At 55.9% G+C, this 26,935-nt stretch overlaps 2 protein-coding genes across 4 annotated transcripts in view; both read right to left on the bottom strand.

The window, feature by feature from the left end:
• Positions 1 to 200: 200 nt before the first annotated feature.
• On the bottom strand, positions 201 to 25,065 carry LOC122692164 (CLK4 associating serine/arginine rich protein). 3 transcript variants are annotated; one of them, XM_043899453.1, is made up of 21 exons: positions 24,954 to 25,065; positions 23,819 to 23,946; positions 16,698 to 16,795; positions 16,053 to 16,154; positions 15,811 to 15,890; positions 13,628 to 13,712; positions 12,433 to 12,581; positions 11,528 to 11,624; positions 10,483 to 10,561; positions 10,325 to 10,398; positions 9,476 to 9,517; positions 5,925 to 6,140; positions 5,524 to 5,811; positions 3,905 to 4,156; positions 3,551 to 3,590; positions 3,191 to 3,251; positions 2,899 to 2,957; positions 2,776 to 2,822; positions 1,170 to 1,252; positions 620 to 644; positions 201 to 347 (listed from the first exon to the last, which is right to left on the bottom strand). In XM_043899453.1, the coding sequence occupies exons 2-21, from the start codon at positions 23,915 to 23,917 to the stop codon at positions 305 to 307; spliced, it is 2,019 nt and encodes a 672-aa protein (XP_043755388.1). In that variant the 5' UTR covers positions 23,918 to 23,946; positions 24,954 to 25,065; the 3' UTR covers positions 201 to 304. The 3 variants fall into 3 exon arrangements, 2 of the variants coding, with proteins under 2 accessions (XP_043755388.1, XP_043755387.1); XM_043899452.1 differs by having other exon boundaries at positions 24,738 to 25,004; XR_006340608.1 differs by lacking the exons at positions 201 to 347; positions 620 to 644; positions 1,170 to 1,252 and having other exon boundaries at positions 3,547 to 3,590; positions 24,738 to 25,005.
• A 130-nt stretch (positions 25,066 to 25,195) lies between these two features.
• The window catches only part of RELB (RELB proto-oncogene, NF-kB subunit), a 28,189-nt gene continuing 26,449 nt past the window's right edge, over positions 25,196 to 26,935 (bottom strand). Inside the window, exon 12 of the mRNA XM_043900608.1 lies at positions 25,196 to 26,000. Within this exon, the coding sequence (XP_043756543.1) occupies positions 25,615 to 26,000 (386 nt within the window). The 3' untranslated portion in view covers positions 25,196 to 25,614. The remainder of the gene's footprint in view (positions 26,001 to 26,935) is intronic.

Raw genomic sequence — 26,935 nt, 5'->3', positions numbered from 1 at the left:
GCCCCAAGTGTGGCAGGAGCAGAAGTTGTGATTACCAAGGAGCCATGCGCCAGTGCCCAGGTGTGGGCGGGCCTCCCCACCCAGCCACGCTGGCGCCTGTTCCCCGAAGCCACCAAGCACCTTCCCCAGCTGGCCTCAGTTGGTGGGCACCAGGGTCTGGGGGCCCTGCACTGACCACACAGACGAAACAAGAGACCAGGTGAAGGGAATTAAATAACGTGTGACTTTATTAGAGATAAAACCAGCAGCATCACAGCTTGAGCCCTTGTCCCCCCACCTCCTCTCTGCCCCCCTATGCTTCGGCCTAATGTCGGTAGTGAGGGCTTCGGGATCTGGACCTCGACCGTCTGGAGAGAGAAGTGGGGAGAGAGGCCCCATGAGGGTTTGGGCAGGAAGCAGGGAGCCCAGCCATGTGGGCAGGTGCACACACACCCCCACCCACAGGGGACCACTGGGGCTTCGGCGACGCGGAAGTCGGCTGCGTGCAGCATGAGGCCAGGCCCTGGGCAGCTCCTGCGACTGGAAGGGCCTGGGGCCGGGGCCAGGATGGGGGAACCAGGGCGGGGACCTCCCACCAGACGACAACAGTGACTGCCCGGAGCTGGGCCTGCCTGCTTACCTTCGAGAAGAGCTGTATTCTCGACCTGGAAAGAAGGGGGACAGGAATACAGGTGAGAACAGCAGGCCGCTGCCTGCCCTCGGCCCACACCCACGCGCTGCGACGCTCCTCTTCCAGCTCCTGCAGTTCCCTTGGGACTGAAGCGCTGTATGTCGTGTGTGTACGGCTTAAACATTTTAATTTACTGAAAACTGATGTGGAAGGTGTACCGTGGTTTTCTGTAACCCAGTTTTCACATCTCTTCTCTTTTTAATGCCCCCGAGCCTTCAGCCTGCTCTCCTGATTCAGCGACCAGAGAGGCACTTGCTATAGAGGAGGAGGGCGACCAAGGGCACACTCGCTGTAGAGGCGGGAGGGTGACCGGGGGCACACTCGCTGTAGAGGGGGGAGGGTGACCGGGGGCACACTCGCTGTAGAGGGGGGAGGGTGACCGGGGGCACACTCGCTGTAGAGGGGGGAGGGTGACCGGGGGCACACTCGCTGTAGAGGGGGGAAGGTGACCGGGGGCACGCTCGCTGCCGAGGGGGAGGGCGACCGGGGGCACACTCACTGTAGCGGGGGGAGGGCGAGCGGCTCTGCCGGCTGTACTGGCGTTCCCATTCCTCTCTCTCCTTCTCTCGGCGCTCCCGTTCCCTGCAGGGGAACCAGGGTAAGAGGTGAGAATGCTGAACTTGAGGGCCAGCTGGGTCGCCTGCCAGGCCAAGTGGAAGAGGGAGCCAAGGGGCAGGTCCTGCTCCTCTTCCCACCTGGGGACGAGGGCACTGAGCTCTGAGAGGGGACACTGGCCGGCAGCTGAATGCGTCTACCCCCCGATGCAAGGTTTGCTGAGGGCTGGATAGTTTGATCTTTCCTGTCATGCTCCAGGCACAGCCTCTGAACAAAGGGACTTACATGCCAAGTGCTTATCTGGCCTTTGTCAGAATAGCCGGGATTTGCTTGGCCACCCCAAGGGCTGCATTTATTGAGCGCTGCGGTGCCTGGCCCTGATCACACAGAACCCAGCCCACAAGCCTATGAGACGGGACAAGTATTTCACCCCCATCTAGCAGACGAGCACACGGAGGCTCAGACAGGAGAAAGGCCCACAGCTGGGGGGGAGCAGAGGCAGCATCCGAAGCCGGCCTGACTGACTACAATGCTGAGTCCCTATGCACTGTGGTCCCCACCTCCTGACGCGCCTGTGTGATGGGTGTGTAACAAGCCACCAGCCAGTAACAGTAGCTCCAGCCATCAAGCCTCCCCACGTGCCAAGCACACACATCAGGAGCCTTACTGCGGGATTCCACAGAGACGGCTGCCTTGTTACATCCACCTCACATAATGAGTCCTGGCTCAGAGAGATTAAGGTACTTGCCCAAGGACCCACAGCAAATACAGGGTAGAAAGAGAAGTAAGTAACAGGTGACACAGCTCTCAACTGACTGACTCCCCTCCTTGCCAACACCAAGCACTACAGCCTCCAGCTCTGCCCATGGGCCCCACACAGGCTGAGGCTCTAAGGGCACTAATTCCTGTTACCCTGTCCGTTCGGCATCAAGGACTGTTCAGTCAGGACGAGCACCCACCCCAGGGTCACAGTCAGACAGAAGCGGGGCTTGGACTGAACCCCACGTCTGTCTGAAGCAGGCTCTGGGCCACTCAGCCATGCAGAAGAGTCAGGCGAGGAGAGGAGCAGGAAGGAGGGGAGCGAAGCCCTGGCTCCCAGCGCAGGGCTGGCCTGCATCCAGCCTTCAGCATTAATGAGCACCAGGGTTCTGGGGGCAGAGCGCACAGCAGGAGCCTGGCAGCCAGACCCGACTGCTCAGTGCGGACATGAGCAGGAGTAAGTAAAGGACACAGACAGGGCACTAGGATGCCAGGCGAGACGAGCGCCATGAGGGCAGGGCGGGGCTGGAGGACAGTGTTTTTGGGGGTGCTACTCCACACAGGACAGTAAGGACAGACCCGAGAGCAGCCCTGGGGAACGGTGGGTGGGTATCGGGAGACAGCAGGAAAGGCGACCCAAGCTGGAGGCTGGCGGAGCTGCGAGGCGGGAAGGACACGAAGGTCCGGAGGAGGTTTCAATATTCCTCCACCCGGAGGGCCTGGTCAGAGCTCTGGGTCGGCTGGTGGTGGGGAACCCAGGACAACCCAGAGGCAGGCTGGGTCAGTCTTACTTCATGCGGATCTTGCGGGCCATGGCACGAAGCTCGTCTTCCCGCTCCTGCAGCAGAGACAGCAGTGAAGGTGGGGCTGGGCTGCGCCCTGTGTGGGCCCCACGCCCTCACCGCCCCCCATACCTGGCGCTCATGCTCCTGCTGGATCATCTTCTCCTGTGCCGCCTTCTTGTCCGCCTTGACTGTGGGGAGAGGGGCGAGGTGGCTGAGGGGTGCCCTCCAGCTCCCCACCAGGAGGTAGAAGCTGAGCTCAGAGAGGCCGGGCTGCCAAGGCCCTGGACCTGGCGGCCACAGGGCAGGCGCACACCCGCTCCTCGCCAAGGGCCTCCTGTCCCGGAGAGAGCAGGGCCTTCCCGTGGTCAGATGGGGAGAAGGAGGAGCAGGGGAGCCCTGGAGGGGCGGGGTCGGGACGTACACTGCCTGTTGAGTGCCTTCTGCATCCTCAGCTTAAGCTTCTCCTGCGGCGTCAGCTTGGGCTGGGGGAGGGGGAGAAGAGGCAGGAGACCGGGTGGGTGTCCCGGAGCTCCCACAACCCACCTCATCCAAGAGCCTGGGACTGGCAGGGGCAGGAGCGGAGGACGGGCAAGCTGTGGAGACTGGCCACGAGGGTTTGGGAGCCCCAGTGGACAGTGGAAGGGGCGAGTGGGACACAGGTCTCAATCCCTGGGGCTGGATCTCCCGGCCCACCCGGGCCCCCCTGCAGGCCCACCGGGCCCAGCTCTCGGGCACTGCTGCTGGCGGGAATTAGACGGGCGAGTTCCAAATTCTTACTGACTTTGGCAGCTCCTGTCTCTTTACCAGCGGCAGGTTCGGTCCTGGGAGGAAAAAAAGCAACTGCCACCTCCAACCCCACACGGCCTCAGTACTGCCCTCGGACCAGACAGCAAAGGCTCTGTGCCCCAAACACCCCCAGGCGGAAACCACACGCCTCCTGGACCCTGCAGGGCAGGGTCATGTCCCCCTCTGACCCCTCACCCTAGGCCGAGGCTGGGACTCCTCAGCACCCCCACCCCTGCCAAGGGCAGAGGTGTGGCCCCCTCAAACCCCCCAGGGCAGGACCAAGCTCCTTCCGAAACAGAACAGTGGGGCGCGCTCCCCGCCTCCGTCCCCCTGCCCTCGCCCCGCTCACTTTTTCAGCTTCTCGCCCACAGCGGGGGACGCTGCCGGCCTGCTCGGCTTCTCCCTCGGCGGCGACGGCGAGTGGCTCTGGCTGCGGCTGCGGCTGCGGCTCTGGCTGCGGCTGCGGCTCTGGCTGGGGCTGCGGCTGCGAGTCAGGCTGCGGCTCCGGGACGGGCTGAGGGACCAGCTGCTGCGGCTGCTGCTGTGGTGCCGGGGCCCCCGGCCTCCCCGCCGGTACCGGTCCCCAGAGCGGGAGCGGCTCCTGGGGGCACCGCAGAGCAGAAGGGAGGCCGTGAGACGCCAGGGACCCCCTGCGCACCGCCCCACCCGGGCACTGAATCTACGCGCCTCCGCAAGGCCCTGCGGTCTGTCTCCAAGCTCCTCCCGCTGCTTTCCTCAGACATCCTCCCTGGCCTCCTCGGTCTCTAAACAGACTGTCCTCTAAACACACTGGCCTAGAACAGCTCTTCACATCTCACTAGACACCTGTGCACCCACTTCCCTGCGACGTGACCTTTGGGAGGGCAGGACTTGCCAGGGGGACCCCCTGGATGCTCACCTCCTCACCTTGCCGGGCCTAGGGTCTCGCTACCAGTGGGGACGACCCCTCATCCCTCCCCACTCGCCTGCGGCACAGACCTACAGAATCCAGTCTGGGGATGTGTGAGCCCCGTCCTCTCTCTGCTCAAGACTTGGGGGCTCCTCAGCAAGGGCCCCCTCCTCAAGCTGGCACAGGGTGACCAGGCCCCCCTCTGACCCCAAGCCTTTCTCCTGCCATCGCCCTGGGTCAGGCTCCAGGCAATGATCTGGATGCCAAACCAACACTGCACACTGACTCTGGTGGGACTGTTCCGGGTTTTTAAAAAATTTGACTGTGTTAGCAACATCAAAAAAACAAGGGCTGTTCTTTAAACATCCAACTCAATTTCTCTGGAAAAATCAGAAAACTAGGCACGCCACACCCGCCACTGAGTGGCCTACGACCCAGCAGAGGGGAAGTGTGCTCCCGGGTCACCAGGCCCACGGGGGTGCCTCAATTTTACCTGCCAGACCTCGTGGGTAGCTGACACTGAGATCCACACAATAATAACACAGGTAATAACGCTGACAACAAGAGCACTCATTGAGTGCTAGGCTCTGGACCAAGCACTGAGGTAGAATTTGTCACAACTTTGCGACTCAATGGAGGAGACATTATGACTCTGTGTCGTCTGCAGATGAAGAGACCCCAGCAGCTCAGCAGTAGGCCCAGACTCCTCACCTGGCCGGCTGCTCTGCAAGCGCCGCTCTCACCCGGCAGGTCGTGCTAGCCCTCCACGGGCAGCCCTGACCCCCCAGAGAAGGGCAGGAGGGATGCTCCTGTCCCGGGATGGTATTCCTGCTCCACCTGCAGCACTTACGTCACACCCCTCCCTCCCCTCAAAAAGCTGCCTTGACTTTCTGGCCCCTGCCCTCGGGGCACCCTGGTCCTGCGGGTCACCTGCTGTAAACATCTGGGGAGCCCCTGGAACAAGCACAGCCCAGTCTCCTGCCCACTGGCACCACATCTGGGATGACCACTGTCCCCCCAACCCCACGGCTCCCTCACAGAGCCTGGTCTCACCCAGATGGGCCCCCCGCCCCACGCACCTGCTTCTGCGCCGGGGCCCGTAACCGCCGCGCCGGGCCGGCGAACGGGAGTAGCGGTGTCCGTCTCGGGAGCCCCCACCTGAGTGCCGCCGGCCGCGGCTGCGGGAGCGAGAATATCGCCGGGAGCGGGACCGGGAGCGCGACCAGGACCGGGAGCGGGAGCGGGCATGGCGGCCGGAGCGGTAGTAGCCCCCGCCGCGGCGGGAGCGGGAGCTGGAGCTGGAGCGGGAGCGGGAGCTGGAGGTCCTCGAGGCGGAGGAGGAGGAGGAGGAGGTGGAGGAGCGGCGGCTGCAGGCGGGCACGGGGGGCGGTCAGCGCCAGCCCGGGCCGTGGCCCCCCGCTGCCCCGAGTCCCCCCCACAGTGGCTGGGGTGTAGGGTGGACAGCGTGAGCGTTACAGACCGGGCGCTGGCATTACGTCCCGGTGCGGGGCCGCCAGGCTGGGGAGGCGCCGGGGGCTTCCCTGTGGCAGCCCCTGATGCAGCTGCTGCAGCTGCGGCTGCGGCCGCCTCCTCATCGCTGCCCCCGAAACTGGTGATGAACGTGATCTTCTCCTCCCGGCCAGGGGTCGGGGAGCGGGAACGGGAGCGGGATTCGGAGCTGGACTCCGAGGGCGACCTGAAGAGCAGGGAGAAGGAGCTCAGTCACCGGGACCCTCAGGCCTGTCCACCCACGAACAAACCCTCCACAGAGCAACAGGACGCAGAAGAGCGGGGCCCTGAGCGACAACGAAAGACAGCAGTCCTGCAAGGATCTGATTCATGACCACGGAGGCCTTCTCAATACAACCAGGAAAAGCAGTGACAGAAAAGTATTATTAAGAACAGAGGTGGTATATATGCACAATGGAGTATTACTCAGCCATTAAAAAGAATTCATTTGAATCAGTTCTAATGAGATGGATGAAACTGGAGCCCATTATACAGAGTGAAGTAAGCCAGAAAGATAAAGACCAATACAGTATACTAACGCATATATACGGAATTTAAAAAGATGGTAACGATAACCCTATGTGCAAAACAGAAAAAGAGACACAGATGTACAGAACAGACTTTGGGACTCTGTGGGAGAAGGCGAGGGTGGGATATTCTGAGAGAATAGCATTGAAACAAGTATACTATCAAGGGTGAAACAGATCACCAGCCCAGGTTGGATGCATGAGACAAGTGCTCAGGACTGGTACACTGGGAAGGCCCAGAGGGATAGCCAGGCTTCCCTGTCCATCACCAACTCCCGGAGTTTACTCAAACCCATGTCCATCGAGTCGGTGATGCCATCCAACCATCTCATTCCCTGTTGTCCCCTTCTCCTCCCGCCTTCAATCTTTCCCAGCATCAGGGTCTTTTCAAATGAGTCAGCTCTTCGCATCAGGTGGCCCAAGTATTGGAGTTTCAGCTTCAACATCAGTCCTTCCAATGAACACTCAGGACTGATCTCCTTTAGGATGGACTGGCTGGATCTCCGTGCTGTCCAAAGGACTCTCAAGAGTCTTCTCCAACACCACAGTTCAAAAGCATCAATTCTTCGGCATTCAGCTTTCTTTATAGTTCAACTCTCACATCCATAAGTGACTACTGGAAAAACCATAGCTTTGACTAGATGGACCTTTGTTGGCAAAGAAATGTCTCTGCTTTTTAATATGCTGTCTAGGTTGGTCATAACTTTCCTTCCAAGGAGTAAGCGTCTTTTAATTTCATGGCTGCAATCACCATCTGCAGTGATTTTAGAATCCCCCTGCAAAAAAAGTCTCTCACAGTTTCCACTGCTTTCCCATCTATTTGCCATGAAGTGATGGGACCGGATGCCATGACCTTAGTTTTCTGAATGTTGAATTTTAAGCCAACTTTTTCACTCTCCTCTTTCAAGAGGCTCTTCAGTTCTTTGCTTTCTGCCATAAGTGTGGTGTCATCTGTGTATCTGAAGTTATTGATATTTCTCCCGGCAATCTTGATCCCAGATTGTCCTTCATCCAGCCCAACTTTCCTCACGATGTACTCTGCATATAAATTAAATAAGCAGGGTGACAATATACAGCCTTGACGTACTCCTTTCCCGATTTGGAACCAGTCTGTTGTTCCATGTCTAGTTCTAACCGTTGCTTCCTGACCTGCATACAGGTTTCTCAAGAGGCAGGTCAGGTGGTCTGGTATTTCCATCTCTTTCAGAATTTTTCAGTTTGTTGTGATCCACACAGTCAAAGGCTTTGGCATAGTCAATAAATCAGAAGTAGATGTTTTTCTGGAACTTTCTTGCTTTTTCAATGATCCAACGGGTGTTGGCAATTTGATCTCTGGTTCCTCTCCCTTTTCTAAATACAGCTTGAACATCTGGAAGTTCACAGTTGAAGCCTGGCTTGGAGAATTTTGAGCATTACTTAATTAGCGTGAGAGATGAGTGCAATTGTGGGGTAGTCTGAGCATTCTTTGGCATTGCCTTTCTTTGGGATTGGAATGAAAACTGACCTTTTCCAGTCCTGTGACCACTGCTGAGTTTTCCAAATTTGCTGACATATTGACTGCAGCACTTTCACAGCATCATCTTTTAGGATTTGAAATAGCTCAACTGGAATTCCATCACCTCCACTAGCTTTGTTCATAGTCATGCTTCCTAATGCCCACTTTATTATGCACTCCAGGATGTCTGGCTCTAGATGAGTGATCACACCATCATGATTATCTGGGTCATGAAGATCTTTTTTGTATAGTTCTGTGTATTCTTGCCACCTCTTCTTCATATCTTCTGCTTCTGTTAGATCTATACCATTTCTATCCTTTATTGAGCCCATCTTTTGCATGAAATGTTCCCTTGGTATCTCTAATTTTCTTGAAGAGATCTCTAGTCTTTCCCATTCTACTGTTTTCCTCTATTTCTTTGCACTGATCACTGAGGAAGGCTTTATTATCTCTTCTTGCTATTCTTTGGAACTCTGCATTCAAATGGGTATATCTTTCCTTCTCTCCTTTGCCTTTAGCTTCTCTTCTTTTCACAGCTATTTGTAAGGCCTCCTCAGACAACCATTTTGCCTTTTTGCATTTCTTTTTCTTGGGAATGATCTTGATCCCTGCCTCCTGTACAATGTCACGAACCTTCGTTCATAGTTCTTCAGGCACTTTGTCTATCAGATCTAATCCCTTGAATCTATTTCTCACTTTCACTGTATAATCATTAGGTCATACCTGAATGGTCTAGTGGTTTTCCCTACTTTCTTCAATTTAAGTCTGAATTTGGCAACAAGGAGTTCGTGATCTGAGTCACAACTCCTGGTCTTGTTTTTGCTGACTGTATAGAGCTTCTCCAACTTTGGCTGCAAAGAATATAATCAATCTGATTCTGGTATTGACCATCTGGTGATGTCCATGTGGAGTCTTCTCTTGTGTTGCTAGAAGAGGTGTTTGCTATGAGCAGCACATTCTCTTGGCAAAAGATGTCAAGTCAGGTGTAAAGCAAGTTTGAAAGCATTAAGTGTGAAATAATCTGTTTTGTGAAAGAAAGTACATTATCTCCCTCATGGCACCCACAGTTTAGCACCTACCCAAGCCAGACCTTTCCTTAAAAGGTGTACCTGCCTTATCTCACCTGTCCTCCCAGGAGCCCAGAGGGTCCCTCTCACCCCATCTGGCAAAGGGGACGGGGTCAGACTGAGATCTGTCTACCGTCAAAGCCTCTGACCAACCACTCCCACGACAGGAGACACATGTTATGTGCGACAAGGCCATTCTGTGCCTGTTATTTCTCACTGGTTATTTCTGGGAGTTCAGATTAAAGACACCTGACATCTAAGTCCTGCCTTCCTGCCATGTTTAGTCACTTTTAACACAAAACTCCATCATGTTTAAATCAGAAAAAGGCAGAACACGTTCTCCAGTACGTGATCTCAGGAGGGCAGCCTACAGCGCACCTGCCCCGCCCCACCCCACCCTCCATCAGGAGGGCGCTGGGCCCTGAGAACTCACCGCTTATAGGGATCATAGGTGGGGCTGTCTCGGCGGGCGTAGCTGTAGAGAGAAGCAGATTCGACGGAGTGGGGTGGGGGATGGGGTCAGTATGCATGGAATTGAGGCCAACCCCTGACCTGGGTGCCCAAGGCCACGCACTGGACCAGGTTACGGGCCCTGCCTTCATCCCTCCCATCCCCTCACACCTGCCCAAAGCCTGGACCACAGCCCTGCACTTCTTCGGTGACGATGGCAAGAATCACCACAGCTCGTGACTGGACATTTTCCAGACCACGCAGCCGACCCTGAGCCCACCGCAGGTCCCTTAGCCTCACAGCAACCCTATGACTCCCCTTGAACAGAGATGTGGCAGAGGCATGGGTTTGCCCAGGCCTCAGGCTGGCTCTCCGCTCACTAGCTGCCTCATCCAAACCTGCCCGAGACCTCACTGTGGGCACTGGTGTAGCCCCCCTGCTGGAAGGGGGAGCCCCTCTCCCAAAGAGGAAACTGCAGCTTGAGAAGAGAAAAGTCACCTGCCCAAACTCTAACAGAGAGGAGGCAGCCCAGCAGCAAAAGCAATCACAGCCCAGGGCCAGGCCAGTGCCCCTGGACTCTGCTCACAGCCAGGGAAGGTGACATGGGTCCCGAATCCAGCAGGGAGAAGGGCACGGCTGGCAGGATGGGTGTCCACACGCCCCTTGTGGCCACACCTATTCCAGACCTTCCCTGTTCACTGCTCTACTAGGACAACTCTGTCCGCAGGCCACAAGCTTGCCCCCCCAGACTTTCCTGAGCCCTGGCTCCTCCCCCAGGGTTCTGAAAGACCGACGCTGGCAGGGCAGGGGCACAGGGCAGAACCCCACCTACCTGGGGGGGCTGATCTTGCGGCCCCTCAGCCGCTTCTCCCGGAACTCCCTCCTCTGGCGCCGGGAGCGACGGCCCTGGAGCAGGGTGGGGATGAAGCTGGTGAGGCTGCGCCTTCCACGAAGCACACACCTGCCCTGCCACCCCGGCTCAGCCCTTACCGAGTACATGGCTTTCTCCTCCTCCAGGGCCTTGGCGTGTTTGATGGCCTCCGCCTCCTCCTTGTCTTTCCGGAGCATCCTGCGGAGGGGGAGGAGGGCCACCAGGAGGGACGAGGTCAGATTACAGGCAGAGTCACTGCAGGAAGCGAAGGACCCCAAGCCATCCTGGGGGGTCTCGCATTCCTTCAGTGCTATTACTGAGTACCTACTGCACGCCAGGCGCTATCTCAGGCATCAAAGATTATTGAAAACAAAACTCCCCACTCTCATGGACTAACATTCTGAGGAGAAGAGAGACAGTGACCAAAGTCACATAACACGTGACTTGTTAAATAGTGAAAAACTTGATAGGAAAGGAAATCACAGAAGGGGAGAGAAGTCCAGGGACCTGGTAGAGGCTGCAGTTTTTAACAGGGAGGCTGGGGAAGCCCCTCAGAGGGAGTGACAGCTGACGAGACCCCTGGGGAGTGAGCCGCGCAGGTGCAGGCAGAGCCCACAGCACCTGAGTGGCCCTGGATCAGGTGGGGCCTCGGGCATCTGAGGGGCAAAGAGGCCACGGAGCCCGGGCAGGGGTGGAATGTGTGGGGAGAGGACCAGAGAGGTGAGACTCTGGCTGTGGTGAGGACACTGGCTGCTCCTGAGTGAGGATGCTCAGACGCTCAGGCTGTGTTCAGAAGTGGGAGTAAGTACTCAGGACTCAGCACCCTGTTAGCTGGGACCAGTCTATGTGACCCACCTGGGTGAGGCACAGGGCAGAGGCAGGGAGAGGAGCCTCTCCACTAGAGGGCGCTGTTCAACCAGGCCCAGAAACCCCCAAAGCTCCCAGGGCTCAGAAGGCCTCAGGTCACACAGCTGGGGGCAGCCTCTGTCTCAACACCGCTGAAGCTGACCCCAAGGACCACCCTGTACAACCTCCACGAGCTCGGGAGCCTGTGCGTGTAACGTCCCTGGTGCAGAGTCAGGGACACCAGTGCTCAGGAAGAGAGGTAACAGCAGAGATGCCAGGTCCACAGGGTGGGGAGCGGTGTCGGCCCACAGGCCTCACCTGACGAAGTCGCCGTCGGCCATGCCATACGTCGTGGCCTGTTTGTTGAGATCGGCCACCTGCTCCTGGTTCAGTTCATCCACATCCACCTCCACGTCTGCACCAAGAGAAAGGCTGTCAGGGGCCAAAGCCGAGCAAGAGGAAGGGAAGGGGCAGTGCCCCAGGACATGGGGGCGGGGGTGCCCACCAGACCTCAGGCCTCTGTGGATGGGTGGGGGTGGGGACATGAGTCAGCACATCCTGGTATCCCCAGGCTGGCACAGGGCTCGGCCCGGAGCAAGCACCATAAACAGTGGGTGAGGGCGTGGGTGGGGGGGATATGATGGGGAGAGAGTGACGGACACGGGGGCGTGAACAAGGGCAGCTGCAGATCTAGGTGGGTGGAGGCAGGGGCGCAGGTCTCAGATATTCGGGAGCGGGATGTTTGATGGCTGAGTGGCAGGTGGGCTTTACACACTTCTGAACAAACAGCGGACAGGCTGAGAGCGAGCTGGATGAGGCAAGGGGGGAAATGGGTGGCCGGTCTGATCAGTGGGCATTTAGCAGGCGGTGGGCAGCAGGGTGGGGGCTGAGGCCGGCTCTGTAACTGGAGGAACACGTGTTTTCCAGAAGAGAGTGAGAGAGAAGGGCGGGGAGAGACCAAGAGGCTGAGGTCAGAAGAGGAGAACAGAGCCAGAACCCGGGTGGGGACAGTGTCAGAGGAGCAGAGTCCTAGAAACGAGGAAGGAGAAAGAAACAGCGAGGGAGGCTGGACCAGGAGGACACGAGTGAGACGGAAGGACGGCGGGAGGTGGGGGAAGAAGAAGTGGGCTCGTAAGCACGGAGCGCCCCACAGAGGGGGAGGGGCGAGACACGAAAACGCTGCCCGGGGACTGTGGATGGGGAGGGCAGAGAGGGGACCCCACCGATGTCGGGGATGACCTCATCTTCATCCGAGTTGCTCTCCTCCTCGGCCGGGGACTCCTCCTCCTCCGGCTTCTCTGTCACCTTCTCCACCTCGGCCACCGTGCTGTCCTCGTAGGTGTAGCCAATGGATGCCTTCTTCTCTGCCAGCCTGGCAAGGGGGAGCCAAGAGTCAGGGCCGCGCCAGGAGAGGCAGGCGCCAGGCCGGATGCAGCCCAGGCAAACCTCCCAGGGCCCACACACCCCTGCCCACACGACACCCTCCTGAGAGTCAAGGCAGCCTGGCGCCCTCCAACGGTCCCTCAGCCTAGAACGCGCTGCGCCCACCTCCCACCAGCCCTTCCCTCTTCCTATAGCTCCAGCGCACCATCCTCCAGGAAGTCCTCCCACTGGGTGGTGGAGGCCATCCTCAGCCCCTGGCCCCGCTCACACTGGGTCTCTCCACTGCCACCCCCGACTATGTGTCCTGCAATAGCTGGCCCGCAATCTGGTGGGTAACAACGCAGCCCAACTTGGTCCAGGATGGAGCAGGGGCCTAGGGAACGTGTGCTGCTAAACTGAGTCAACACTCCCTGACGCCATCCCTGGGCCAGTCTCGTCCAAAACAGGTGGCCGTGGATAAGGGTCAGTCACTGAGACGCTCAGTCACCTCCGTGAGGACAGCGGTGGGGATGGCTCGGCAGCAGGGCCTAAGGAGGGAGCTCCGGGACTGCAGAGCAGCAGCTGCCCTGGCAGAGGGGCCGGCCAGGCCGGCACAGGGATGAGTCACTCCTCAGGGTGCACAGCCTGGAGGAGCCCTCTGCGGAGTGACATCAGCTGCTGCGGGCCACACGCTTACTGCCTGGCAGGGGACAAGCACTTCACCAGCTCCGTCTCCTCTAGTCCTGGGGCGTCAGGCCGGGGGCACCGAGGCTCGGAGGGCAGGACTCAAAGCCAGGCTCTGGCCCAGTGCAGCGCCTGCTCTCCTAACTGCACCTCCTCCCAGTCCCAGGGTGGAAAACGCCATGTAGAGCTTTGTCAGCAAACCCTTCCCCTCTGGCGGCTGCCTCCTCCTTACAACACTGATGAAGCGAGCACCTACTGTGTGCCAACCACCAGGCCCGGCTCTAGGAGACAGCGGGTGGACAGAACCGACGAGGCCGTGCCCTGTGGGGCACAGACCCCTCCTGCCCCCCGCAGCCCTGAACCCCGACTCACTTCTTCTTCTCATCCTCACTGGGTCTCTGGAGGCCTCCGTACAGCTCGTCAATGTAGATCTGGTACAGGCACTGCTCCTCGGAGACTGGGGTGGGTGGGGCAAGAGGCATGTGAGTCAGAGGGGGCTGGGGACACTGGGAATTCTGGGGGGACTCAAGAATGCAGTGGGGCTTGGGCAGGTGTGAACCCAGCATGGCTGGAGGCAGTCACGGATGCCCAGATAATCACACTGTGCGCGGTGAAGACACAGCAGCTGCAGGAGGGCCCTGGCTCACAGCTGACTCGCCACGCACCCCTGGGCAAGGAACTCAGCCACTCTGTGCCTCGGTTTCCTTTTCTGTAAAACGGGAGGACCACTGGCAGAGTGAGCACTTGGTCACTGCTACTGTTATCACTGTCACAGAGACCTTTGACTGGACCCTTCAGAACGACAAACCTATCCTGAGAGCTGGACGTCAGTCACCTGGGCCCCAGTTTAAATTAAGCTAATCTGGGTTCTCAGCTACAACATCCAACTTGATGAGCTCAGCGATGTGCCAGAGCCCCCTGGTCCGTGGGCAGTAAGACATATGCCCAGCTCCGGCGGGACCCTGGACATGTCCCCTTCCCTCAGAGGGCCTCAGCTTTTCTATCTGTAAAGCGAGGTGCGGGGTCTGGTTTGCTGGTGGTCTACACAGCCCCAGGGAGGGCCCTGGGCTTCTATGTGGGCCTCAGGCTTAGGCAGTCACAGAGCTGTCTCACCCCAGCCAAGCTGGCCTTCCCTGTCCCCGAGGCCACCCCCCTCCTGCCCCCTCATGGCTGTCCTTATGGCCTGGACAGAGTTGGGAGCCCACCTCCCCTCACTGGGGTGTTCCTGCCCCACTCCACCCCACCCTCCACTGATCCAGCCTCAGTCAAGCGCCTCAGAGAACACCATACCATCTGTCGAAACAGTGCCTCAGCTTGTAATGAGCCCCCCGCTTTTGTGATTACATGGCTCCCCCACTAGACTCCTCCTCCCAGAAGAATGCCTGACACACTACAGGTGCTCAGGAATTGTATGAATGAATGAATGGATGAAGAGATAGAATCAGGCAGAACTAAGGGAAACCCTGGCTCCATCATCAAGCATCTATGTGGCCTTGGGGGAAGGCAAAAACAACCACCACATCAGTAATGCTACACTCCCCTGATGTGAAGGCTTCATTGATAGCCAGAATTTGAAAATCTCTGTTTTTAAAGATGCTAAACATCTACTTCAGAAACAAAGAAATATGGGGACAGTGAACCCACAGCGAGGGTGGACTATGCCAGGCTCTGTACAGGGGCCCTAAGCATCCCTCACGCGAACCCTCACATCACCCTGAGGGGCAGAAACCTCCACGGTCACCCTTCTCCAGGAGACGAGACCAGCCAGGCTGAGGGATGAGTGTGTGGTCCTTAATCTCACAAGGAGATCTGGGAGAGAGGCTCTGAGTCCTTCTCAGGAGGTGAGAGACAGTTCAGAGCTGTCTGCAGGAGGCAACAGTGCTTAAGGGCAGGGTGAGAACCCCAACTCCTTTGACACAGTGTCCCTCCCAACCCCTGAGCCTCAATGTCCTTATCTGTAAGATGGGGCATCACCCCTACCCTGCTGGGTGATCACAGAGATGTACTGCAGTAACAGAGATGAAAAACTCTGCCAGGGTTGGAACCTCCACAAGTCCAGAGCAGGGAACAGCCCCTATACTTGTTTTCTCTTTTGTGAGGTGACAGCTTGGGAAAAGAACCTTAGATATGTATGAACACTTGGCAAGCTGTCAAACTGCCTAAATAGTCATTTAAAACAGGCATAAATTTCCTCTTCTAAGCTAACATTCTGACCCATGCAGGTGGGGAAAATACACGTAGCAAAAAAAATAAGTTCTTCCTACCTCTCCCAATTTTTTAGGAAAAAGATTACAGAATTAGAGGGCACAGGCAGTGGAAGTGGCCATCCAGTAGGACCATCTAGGTCAGCAGACATCTCCTGTACCAATTCCAGAGACGGAGGCCCCAAGAGAAAAAAGGGATGCAAACGGAGTGGTCCATGACAGAGCTGGGACCACACCCAAGGCCCCGTAGTAGAAAGCACTGGGATAACTTTTCTTCCCAGTCTTGTTGCGGTCTTCCAGCCTCCAGGGACCCCTCCCCCTAACCCACTCCCCACACACCAGGTCACTTACTGCCGGCAAAGTCGTTCTGCACCAGGCCTCGGTAGCGCTCGTAGTTACATTTCCGTTCGTCCGACTCCTGTTCTGGGGAGCTTTGCAGGAGGAAAAGGTCTTGAGGTCACAGGGAGCTCCCACCCCAAGCCAGCAGGAAGAGGGATGAGGGGCCAGCCTCCAGCTGGCGGGGGTTCCCCCACATGCACACCTCCCTCCTTCCCAGGAGGGACACCCCGGCAACCCCGGGGGAGGTGGCTTACATGGTGGTGAGCAGCGGGGGCGTGTAGTCGGGGATGTGGTCCAGGTGGGCACGGACGTCAAAGCGGTCAATCATGTTGTTGGTGTCCCCCTGCCAGGGCATCCTAAAGTGGGAGCAGGGAGCAAGGAGCCTAGGGTCCCACTGCCTGGACACAGAGCAGCTGCTCCCTGCCACCTGTGCTTGGGAGCCTGGCCCTCAGCCCCTCTGACCCCCCGCCAGTCCCACTCTCAGCCCCCACCTCTCAGGTCCTTATGCCACAACACACCCTGAATCTACATTCAGGCTCCTGACCTGAAAGGGCCCCAAGGAAATCGGGGCCCTATTTCTCAGAATGAAGCAAGAGTGGGAACTTGAACAAGGTCCCATGGGCCACTTGCTAACACACCAAAACACCCCCTCTGGCAACCAACTCTCTGCTTCACCTGGGCCTCTGGCCGTGGCCCTGCCGGTTCCCCTCTAGGTGCTCCGACCACTACACCACGGGGTCTCCATCCCAAACCCTGCTGTCTTGCCTTAGCTAGTGACTTTCATCCTCCCACTCAGGCCAAGCCTTTCCTGTCTGAGGCTCCACAGGTCTGTGCATACACCAGGTCCCTTTGGACCCCCAAACCTCAGCCACAGATACCACCCTCAAACCCAGTCTTACATGTTAACGGGGCTCTCCGCGGCCAGGGCAACTGCAGAATCCAGGTGCACCTTGCAAGCTCGACCGTGCACCTGCAGGAACTGGGCTGGGTCCTTCTTCTGCAGGGATGGACAAGATGGAGGTCGCCACCCAACTGAGCCCCAAACCCTGCCACTCCCCACACAACCAAGTTTAGCAGCAGGTTCACCTCTATGCCAAGCAGGCTGCACTTCTGAAGTAAAAGAACCTGCCAAGTCATGCGGGCTGCACTAACAAGGCCACCTAACCTCTGCGGACAAGGGCAAGGTTGTGGCCCCTCTCCAGGTAGCCACAAGAGGCTCTGAGCTCTAGCTCAGTCTTCTACCGAGCCAGTACTGAGACCGACCTCCCTAAAATATCAGTCCCCAACTCTCCACCCCATACCCACCACGGGACCACCCATTCAGAGCCAGGTGTGAGCACATTGGCCAGGAGCAGCCTTGAAGACACCATGACTACATAAACTCATGAAAAGATGATCAGTGTCACTATTCATCAGAGAAACAGCAATCAGAACTACAAGACACCACCTCACACTCCCTAGGATGGCTAAAACTGAAATGACAGACAACAGCAAGAAACACTGGCAAGAATATGGAGAAATTAGGTTCTTCAGAAAGTTAGACAGAGAACTGCCACATGACCCAGCAATTCCACTCCATACCTGAAACAACTAAGAACAGATACTGAAATACTGGTACACAAACGTTCACAGTGTCACTAGGCACAACAGCCAAAAAGTGGAAACAATTCAAATGTCCATCCATGCATGACAGAGAAACAAAACATGGCATAGCCAGACAATGTAATATTATTTAGAAGTAAAACGCAATGGAATATTGATCCATGCTAAAACCTAGATGAGCCCTGAAAACATTAGGCTAAGTCAAAGAAGTCGGTCACAAAAGGCCATATACCTATGATTCCATTTGTGTGAAATGTCCAGGATAGATGAATCCATACAGACAGAAAGTAGATTAGCGGTTACCCAGGGTTGTGGGGAGGGGGGAACTAACTGCTAATGGTCATGGGGCTTCTTTTGGAGGTCACAAAGAGTTTCTAAAATTAGACGGTGGAGATGGTTGCACAATCCTGTGAATATACTGAGGGCTTCCCTGGTAACTCAGCTGGTAAAGAATCCGCCTGCAATATAGGAGACCCGGGTTCGATTCCTGGGTCGGGAAGATCTGCTGGACAAGGGACAGGCTACCCACTCCAGTATTCTTGAGCTTCTCCAGTGGCTCAACTGGTAAAGAATCTGCCTGCAATGTGGGAGACCTGGGTTCAATCCCTGGGTTGGGAAGATACTGAAAACCACTGAACTGTACAGTATGTGGATTTAAAAAAAGTTTTTTTCCTTTTCTTCTTTTTTTGGCCATGCCTCGAGGCACAAAGGATCTTAGTTCCCTGATCAAGGATAGAACCAGTGGGAGTGTAGAGTCTTAACCACTGGACCACCAGGGAAGGCCTGAGTATGTGAATTATATCTCAGTAAAGCTATATTAAAAAAAAAAGGCACCAAGATGGAGGAGAATGGCCCCTGAGTCACCGTTTTCTCCAGAGCCCCTCCCACCACCTCACCACCTGCTGCTACCTTCCATTCACTTCTCACCTCTGACCTGAGCTCTCCTGTGGGGGTTACAACCCCAAGTGACCATAACTGCAGCAGGAAAGCCTAAAATCCGAGTCAGAGCCACGAGCCAGGGTGCTGGTGCTCCCCACTAAACCCTGACCAAGCTCCCCTCCCCAGACTCCAACCACCCCCCATCCCGAGCCCCCCTGCCCCGCCACCTTCCCTGACCACTCAGCAGCCTCCTCTCCCCAGCTTGGCTCCTTGCTACCACCCTTGCCCTCTGCAGCTCCTTTTCCACAGAGCAGCCTGAGGCGGTGTTAAACGTATTAGGCCCTGTCCCTCTATGCAGAGCCTGGCCCGCTCCCGCCTGGCTCCTCTGACTTCTCACCACGGGCTTCCCCAGCCCCGCCCTGCCCTGATCCACACCGTCGGCCTCCACACCACAGAACAGCCCTGCTCTTCCACGTTTGTCTCCTCACTTATTTCTGATCTCCTTCCAGCCGCCTTCCTCATCAAGTCTATCTCAACAGCTCCCGACTGACGCTAGCTCCTTACCCTACCCTACTCTCTTCAGAGCACCGCCCATCACCTATCACCTGCCCCCCGCCCCCAACTAGAACGGAACTTCCAGAGGGCCAGGACCTGTCTTCTTGTATTCCGAGCGCCCAAGGCAGAGCCCAGGAACACTGACCAAAGGAAACAGAATGCGGCCTCACTCACAGATGAGGAGACTGAGCCCCTGAGACTGAGAAAACCATCAGCCTCAAGCTCTCGAGAGCCTGCACTTCCTCATTCGGCCTCCGGCTCCCACCCCAACCCCAGGCAGCAGGAGCTGAGAAGGACGCTCACCGATGACCAGGGCCACCGGGCTGCTCCCTGTCCTGCGCACCCTGCGCCAGGCGCCCTTCACACCTGGAGGAGCTGGGGGGGGGCTACACCCGCCCCACAGGGTGGCGCTGCTGCGACCCGGCGCCGCCTCCCGCACCTCACCCGCCTCCCTCAGCCCCTCATCCCAGGCCCCGTGACCGCCCGGAGCTCCGAGACAGCTCCAGGCCAAATGCTCAGCTCCCACACCCAAGACACACCTGGGACTCAGTTCGCAGGAAGGACTTTGGCCTATACCAAGAACTCACTGTACCAGCACCACAGCAACTAAAAAGCACTGGGCGGGGAGTGCAGACTTGGGTCTGTGGCCTGGCTCTGTTGGGAGCTTCTGGAAAAGTCAATGAACCACACCAAAAGCCAAGTGCTTTATGTACATCCCAAACTTCTCAACCATGGGAGGAAGGTGCTACTCCTACCCCACGTTCCCGGTGGGGAAACTGGAGCTCAGAGCGGGGAGGCTCACTCGCTCCAGATCACACCAGTCACAAACAGAACCAGGATCTGAGCCCAAATAGGCCTGACTCCAAAATCCATTTTTTTTCTAAAATAATTTTTTTTGTCATGGTAACAGGCAAACAACATAAAATTTACTAACCTACCCACTTTTAAATGCACAGTACAGTAGCACTATCTGCACCCTGCTGTGCACCGGATCTCTAGGACGTCTTTGTTTGCAAAACCGAAAGTCTACACCTGCTGAACAACTACTCCCCCTTCCCCCTCCCCCAGCTCCTGACAACCATCCTTTTCTGTCTCTAAGGGACTGACTGCTTCAAATACCTCATACACATGGAATCTTGCAGGGTTTCTCTTTTTGTGACTGGCTTATTTCACTGGACATAAAGTCCTCCAGGTGCCTCTATGCTGTAGCCTGTGACAGAATTTCCTTTCTTTCTACAGCTCAATAATATTCCACTGCATGTACAGACCACTTTTCTTTACCCATTCATCATCAGCTGACGGACATTTGTTTCCACATCTTGGCTATTGTGAAACAAACTCCCAACAAACATGTACAAATACTTCTTCAAGAGCCAAAATCTATTTTTAACCACTGGACCATTACGTCTCCAGATCAAAGAGGGTCAGACAAGTTCCTGGCCTTTCTCTCACTCATTCAACTGTGAAGTAGGCACCCACTCTGAGCGAGGTATTGTGCTAGGGCCACAGCTGCGACTGAGACAGTCAGCCCCTGTCCCCACGGCTTGCAGTCCAGTGTGGGGGACAGACCTGGGCCCCGCAGTGACAACCTAGAGTGAGCAGTGCTGGGATGGGGGAGCCAGGGGTTGCACCACTCAGCCCAGTGGGGTCAGCCTGGGGCCTCCTGGAGAAGGAGAGGCCAGAGCTGAGATCTGTGTTATTTCCCACTTTCACATCAACATAGAATTCTGTTTCTTTACCCAAACCACTGATTAAAAGAAAGTCAACAGGGACAGGAACAATGACGGAACCAGGGATAGGAAGGGAGGGACAGCAGGCACCAAGGACACATCAGGAGAAGAGAAATCAGCTGTCTGGACACACTGGCCCAGTCTGCCACAGCCGACCTCTGCTTCTTCAACACTGGCCTCAGCTGCCTCTCTAGGGTGGAGAATAAGATGAGAGACCCACGTGACAGCCCCATCCTCTCCTCAAAGCCGCCACCATCCACAGCTCGGTGGCTCTGATCTGAATGCTGATCACGTTCATGTTCGGGGACAATAGCTGCTTGTACAGGCCTGCACCACAACGCACCCCACAGACACTGTTCTATTCTTGAAGCTCTTCCCTGTCACCCAGTGAGAGGGGCTGGTCATCACCACCATCGCAAGGGGGAAAACAAAGCTCAGAGAGCTCTCTGGCTCACACGGACGAGAGCCTGGAGACCCAGGCCTTCTGAGTGACCCCACTCCAGCCTTCTTTCCTCCACTCCATCCATCCACCTGGATGCAATTCCAGCTCTACTTTGTAATAATAACCTGAGCACAAGAAGAGCTGGCATTTACTGAGCAAGTTATCCTGAGCAGGTCGGCCCTCGGGAGTCTCTGCGCCCAATCTCACCGAATACTCCAATAACCTGGGAGGGAGGTGCCCCTATCCCCACCATTTGTGATAGCCCGTTATTTGGCAACCAACATCCACTGCCCCTTCCTCCACAGTAATAAGACTCCTAACATAACTGGCACAAGGCCCCCCAGAACACAGGGTATGCCTCTCAGCCTTCCTGGCAGCTGTATGTGACCAGGGGCTACTTTGTGGTCACGGGGATATGAGTGGATGTATCACGTGCAAACATTTAGGAACTTTCTTAACAACTGACAAGAACCCACTGGCCTCTTTTCTCTCCCTTCCTCCCTGCTGAATGGAATATAAAGACATGATGGCTAGAGTTTGAGCAGCCCTCTTAAACCTTAAGAAAACACTGGCAAAAAAAAAAAAAGAAAACACTGGCAAGAGAAGCCACTCACAGCTGAATAACAGTTCCCTGAGCAGGACTGGCCACCTGTGGGCTTTTAGGCAAAAAGGAAATAAACATCTGTCTTCAGTGAAGATATGACGAAACAGAGGCCCGTGTCAAGCGATCGGCACAGTGCTTAACACACAAATGCTCAATAGCATTAACTACTGTTATCAGCAAACCTTTAACTCACGGATCAACACCCACCTCAGGGCTGCTGAAAGGACTAGAAACAATGTGACAGAGTAGCAGGCATGGGGTCTGGCGCACCCTGAACCCTTATTAAGTGGCGGTTACTCAGCCCTGAGCACTGACAGCGTTCTTGGCCCACCGCTAGGGCCTCAACTATAAACAACACAGACCCAGGCCCTGCCCTTGTGGTCACGTCATAATTATTCCGATATCACTAGAGACAGGCTCTCAGAGATTCCTCTCCTAGGATAATAGCAGCCTCTGTTTCATGGGTGATTGTGGGGACTCAAAGAAATCATACATCTGAAGTTCTCCTCACAGAGCCTGGAGCCTGAGAAGGATCAATTAAAATGGCAACTGCTATTATTATTGTTTTATTCACCTAGTCTTTTAAATCACGTTGGGCTCAAGCTTGGAAAGCAGTAGCATGACCCAAATAAACACAATCCCCAGTCTCACAGAGCTGAAAATTTGTGTCAAATGCCACAAAGGGGAAAAACAAGAAGCTATAACGGCATTTATAGGGGACACTGATTGAGTATGAAGGATGAGGGAAGACTCCCCCGAGGATTGAGATCTGAGAGATGAGCAGGAGCTAACCTAGTAGAGGAAAAGCTCACGCAAAAGCCCCTATGGCTAGAGAGAACTATACAATTTTGGGAGGTAAACTGGGAGCTCTTTACACACCTTTTTTGGCTAGAAAAAGTAGCCCCAGATAGTAGGGAGGCCAGATGATGTAAGCAAACGAATAAGGCAGAAAGCAGAGTAGCATGAGTCTGTAGGAGGTGGTAAAAGCCAGGCCATGGATGGTCTTAAAGACTGTCATGAGGAGCCTGGCACTAGGGAGTCACAGAGAAGTTCTGAGTAAGGGAGGGACAGAGTCAGCTTTGTGCTTTAGAAAGACCTCTCTGGGGACTTCCTTACTGGTCCAGCAATTAAAACTCCACACTCCCAGTGCAGGGAACCTAGGTTCGGTCTCTGGTCAGAGAAGTAGATCTCTCATGCCACAACTAAGACCCAGTGCAGCCAAATAAGTAAATATTTTCTAAAAAATAACACTAATTCCATCCTTTATTTAAAAAAAAAAACTCTCTGGCCTCTCTGAGGAGGGTGGATTAGAGGCGGCAGGACTGGAAGCCAGAACACCAGGGAGGAGCCTGCAGCAGTAATGCAGTAGTAAATGAAAACGTCTAAATAAATACCATCTCACAGAAGATCAGAACCTAGTATGCCAATGCCATTTCAAGCTCGGGTCTCAAGAACAAGTAACAAGTTAAGGAGCTAAGAGGAGGCATTACAGGCTCAATACCCAGTGGTGGCAGAGGTGGAAAAAAAGGCCAATGGCGCGACCTCAGGATGAAGCTGACAGGCCAGAACACAAGGGCCTTTTAGGTCACAAGATGGAGTGTGCTCTTCTCTCCAAAAGCAACTGAAGCATCTAACGGGAGAAATGGTCAGAATTCACTTAGTGAATACTGGTGGCATTCCTTACGGGTGCCAAGTTAAATCTTAAGAAGGACTGAGCTCCTCTAGGCACTGTGAACACAGGAATAAGCAAGACCGACAACATTCCGGAGGTGGCCAATCTTATGTCTGGAGTGCTACAAAGACTTCCCTCCTTCCTGCCAACACCAGTTCTGTACTCTGAGTCCACACCAGACAGCACAGCATGGACAAGTAACAAAATACCTCAGTTCCCCGCCCCCCCGCCCCCCCTGCCCCAATGATTATGCTCTGGAGGAGGGCATGGCAACCCACTCCAGTATTCTTGCCTGGAGAATCCCACGGACAGAGGAGCCCGGTGGGCTACAGTCCACGGGATGGAAAAGAGTTGGAAGGGACTGAGAGACTCAGCTCAGCACCGAATAGCACAGCACATCACTATGCTCAAAAGATGGACATTCTCTTCAGGAAATGGGTATCCCCTCTTAGCGTATTTCCAAGCCTCAGTGGTACCAGGATAACCAGGGCTCTGCCCTCTCACGGAGCTCCCAACCCAGATTAAGGGTCACTTACGATCTTTTCATAGTACTCCCTGCGCCGCTCTGCCCTCTTCTTGTAGTCGACCATCATGCCTCGAAGTTTCCGCTCATGTTTCCGAGCCTCGTGCCACATTGTGGTGAGGCCAAGGCTGGGGCCTCAACCTGAGGGATGAGGGAAGGGGTGTCAGATGGGCTTTAAAAAAAAAAAAAAAATACGGGCAGGATCACCGTCACCTAACAAGTTGATAGAATTAATCCTGAACACCAGCTTCAGGGAGGGGAAGTGAGGCTGCAGAGCCGTGCAGCAGGATACACTCTGGTGGATCCCGGGCAAGTCTGATCCAGTACCCTGGGCATTCTGAATCCCCCACCCCCACTTCCGCTGATTCTGGAGTGAGCAGCCCAGGGAAAGAGGTATCCTGTGTTTAATGAGGAGGAATCAAGGATGAAAGGTTCAAGAATGGAAGAAGAGAGTGTTTGAAGTAAGGTCTGGAGGAAGACCATGAGCAGCTGGGGTTGGGAGCTCAAGGGAGAGGAAGGGCTGAAACGGCGCCCACCAGGGGCCATCCGTGGGGGTGGCGGGGTCTGGGTACCAGAGGTCTGGGGATGAAGGCTGGTGGACGAAGAGGAGAAAGTTTTTATGGAAAAAGAGTAGTGGTGTGGAGGTGGGGGTCGAGGGCACGTGAAGGGCGTGGATGGTGGTGGATGTCCTCCCGACACTTGCGGGAGGAGGGGGGCAGGAGGCAGCGCCGGAAGAAAAGAACGGAGCGCTGCTGAGGTCTAAAGCAGGAATCTAAATTGGGGGCGGGGGGAGGGTACAGAGGCTGAGGGAGGCGGAGCGAGCTGACAGGAGGGGGTGGGCTGCGTTTAGGGGCAAGCCTGGAGGACAGGGCTCGAGTACCCGCTCTGGGCCTGAGGGATCGGTCTAAGTTTTTCTGACAAGGGGGCGGGACCTGTGGCAAGCGGCAAGGTCCGACGCGGCGAGTTCTGGCCGACGGCGGAGGCAGGGCGCGGCCTGAGGCACGGCAGGCCGAAGGGGTGCGGGGCGGGCGGCCCTCGGGGCCCGGGCCAAGCGGAGTCTCACAGTAGACCGCGGAGAAGCCGAGGCAAGGGGGAAGCCGGGCTGACGTCCGCCCGAGGCCAGCAGGTCACCCACTGCCCGAACTCACCGGCTCGTCGCCACCTCCCACCGCTGCGCTCGCGCGCGACCCGCACCGGAAGCGGAAGTGGGAGGCTGAATGACGGGGCGGGGAGCTGCAGAGGCACTTCCGCCTACTCGAGAGGCGGGAACTAGGTTGAACTAGAGAGTGAGCGGAAGGGCGGGGCTTGAGGAAATCCGGGGGACGTAGGCGGAGCCTGGAGACTTCGTACGTAAGGGCGGGGGTTGTTTCTCTAGCGAAGAGACGAGACCCCCAGGGATCAAAAGCTCATCTTTATTAGGAAGACTCTGAACAAACAACCTATCCCCCCCCCCACCTTCAAGCTTGGGGAAGGAGGATGGGGGATCTGCACCCTCCTCCCATATATACACAACAGAATCCCCCTGGAGAAGTGCCCCTGCTTGTGGGGGTTGAGACAGCAGCTTTAACAAGCTAGTGCTTGAGAGCCAAGCCCCCTTTCCTCTCCAGACTCAGTTTTCTCATTTGTAAAATGAGCTCAGGAGAAACCGGTGCTACGGAGTTTCTCCCCAGCGCTGAAGATGTCCGATTCAGAAGGACGAGGACGTTGGAAGACTGACCAAGGGCCGCCCCAGGGGATGGGGGTGCTGGGTATCCTGATTGGAAGGCCACCTCCCTCCGCACCCAGCGCCTCTCCTCCAGCGCCGCGGGGCTACGTGGCCTCAGGGCCCGGGGACAGGAGGCCACCCCCAAAGCCGGCCTCACGGTACTGGTTGGGGAACATGTTGCTGCCCACGAGGCTGGCAGTGCCTCCGTCCCCGGGGCCCGGGGCCTGGTACGAGTCCAGCGTCAGCGGCTCAGGGCCGGGGGGCTCCCCGACCGCGGCCCCTGCACCGCCGTTGCCCGCGACAGCGCTGGTGAGTGGTGGCGCTGGGGGCAACATGTCCAGCATGGTCAAGAGCGTGGGGGCAGCGGGGTCGTAGGGAAAGCCGTCGTCCAGGAGGTCCGGCCCGCCGGGGGGTTCCAGGCTAGGGAGGGATACGGTGCCCGGGAAGAAGTCTGTGTCCGGTAGCAGCACTGACGGCGGGAGGTACGGTCCTGCAGGGATGAGGAGAAAGAAGGAAGCATGGTGGGCTTTTAGGATCGACCTCCCGCCAGGTCAAATGCCGGGTCTATGGCTAAATACTTTATCATGTGGCCTCCTATAACGCCAGGGAGAACTCTGAGTAGGGACTACCACCGTTCTTTCTCTTTTTTTTTTATGTACAATAATTTTTTTTTTGAGGTATAATTGATGAACAGTATTATACATTTCAGGTGTACAACATAGTGATTCACAATTATTTAAGGTTATACTCCACTTATGTGTGTGTGCTTAATCATTCAGTTGTGTCTGACTCTTGGCCATCCCATGGACTGTAGCCCACCAGGTTCCTCTGTCCATGGGATTCTCCAGGCAAGAATACTGGAAGGGCGTTGCCCTTCTAGAATACTAGAGTGAGTTGCCATTCCCTTCTCCAGGGGATCTTCCCAACCCGGGGACTGAACCCAGGTCTCTTGCATTGCAGGTGGATTCTTTACCATGCAGACCACCAGGGAAGCCCATACTCTGCTTATAGTTGTTATAAAATATTGGCTATATTCCCTGTGCTGTATTCCCTGTCCCTGTTGCTGATTTATTTTATACATCGTAATTTGTACCTTTTAATCCCCATCCCTATATTTCCCCTCCCCCTCCCCTCTTCCCACTGATAACCACTAGTTTGTTGTCTATATCTGTCAGTATTTCTTTTTTGTTATATTCACTTTTTTTAATGACTCCACATATAAGTTGTACAGTATTTGTCTTTCTCTGCCACTAAGCATAATACTAAGTCCATCCATGTTGTTGCAAATTACAGTTTTATGACTGAGTAGTAATACATTGTGAGGAGGGCATGGCAACCCACTCCAGGAATCTTGCCTAGAGAATCCCATGGACAGAGGAGCCTGGCAGGCTGCAGTCCATAGGGTCGTATACAGACAGACACGAC

The sequence above is a fragment of the Cervus elaphus genome, chromosome 4, assembly GCF_910594005.1.
Source record: "Cervus elaphus chromosome 4, mCerEla1.1, whole genome shotgun sequence".
Lineage (NCBI taxonomy): Eukaryota > Metazoa > Chordata > Mammalia > Artiodactyla > Cervidae > Cervus > Cervus elaphus.
The sequence above is the reverse complement of the archived record's forward strand: the minus strand, read 5'-3'. Positions and strand labels throughout refer to the sequence as shown.

Bases quoted from the DNA above. Each gene is read 5' to 3' on its own strand.
- LOC122692164 (XM_043899453.1), bottom strand. From the start codon at position 23,917: ATGTGGCACGAGGCTCGGAAACATGAGCGGAAACTTCGAGGCATGATG. The intron at 16,796-23,818 runs GTAAGTGACCCT...CCATCCCTGCAG, and splicing joins GGGAGTACTATGAAAAGATC to AAGAAGGACCCAGCCCAGTT. The intron at 2,823-2,898 runs GTATGGGGGGCG...TCTCTGCTGCAG, and splicing joins AGCAGGAGCATGAGCGCCAG to GAGCGGGAAGACGAGCTTCG.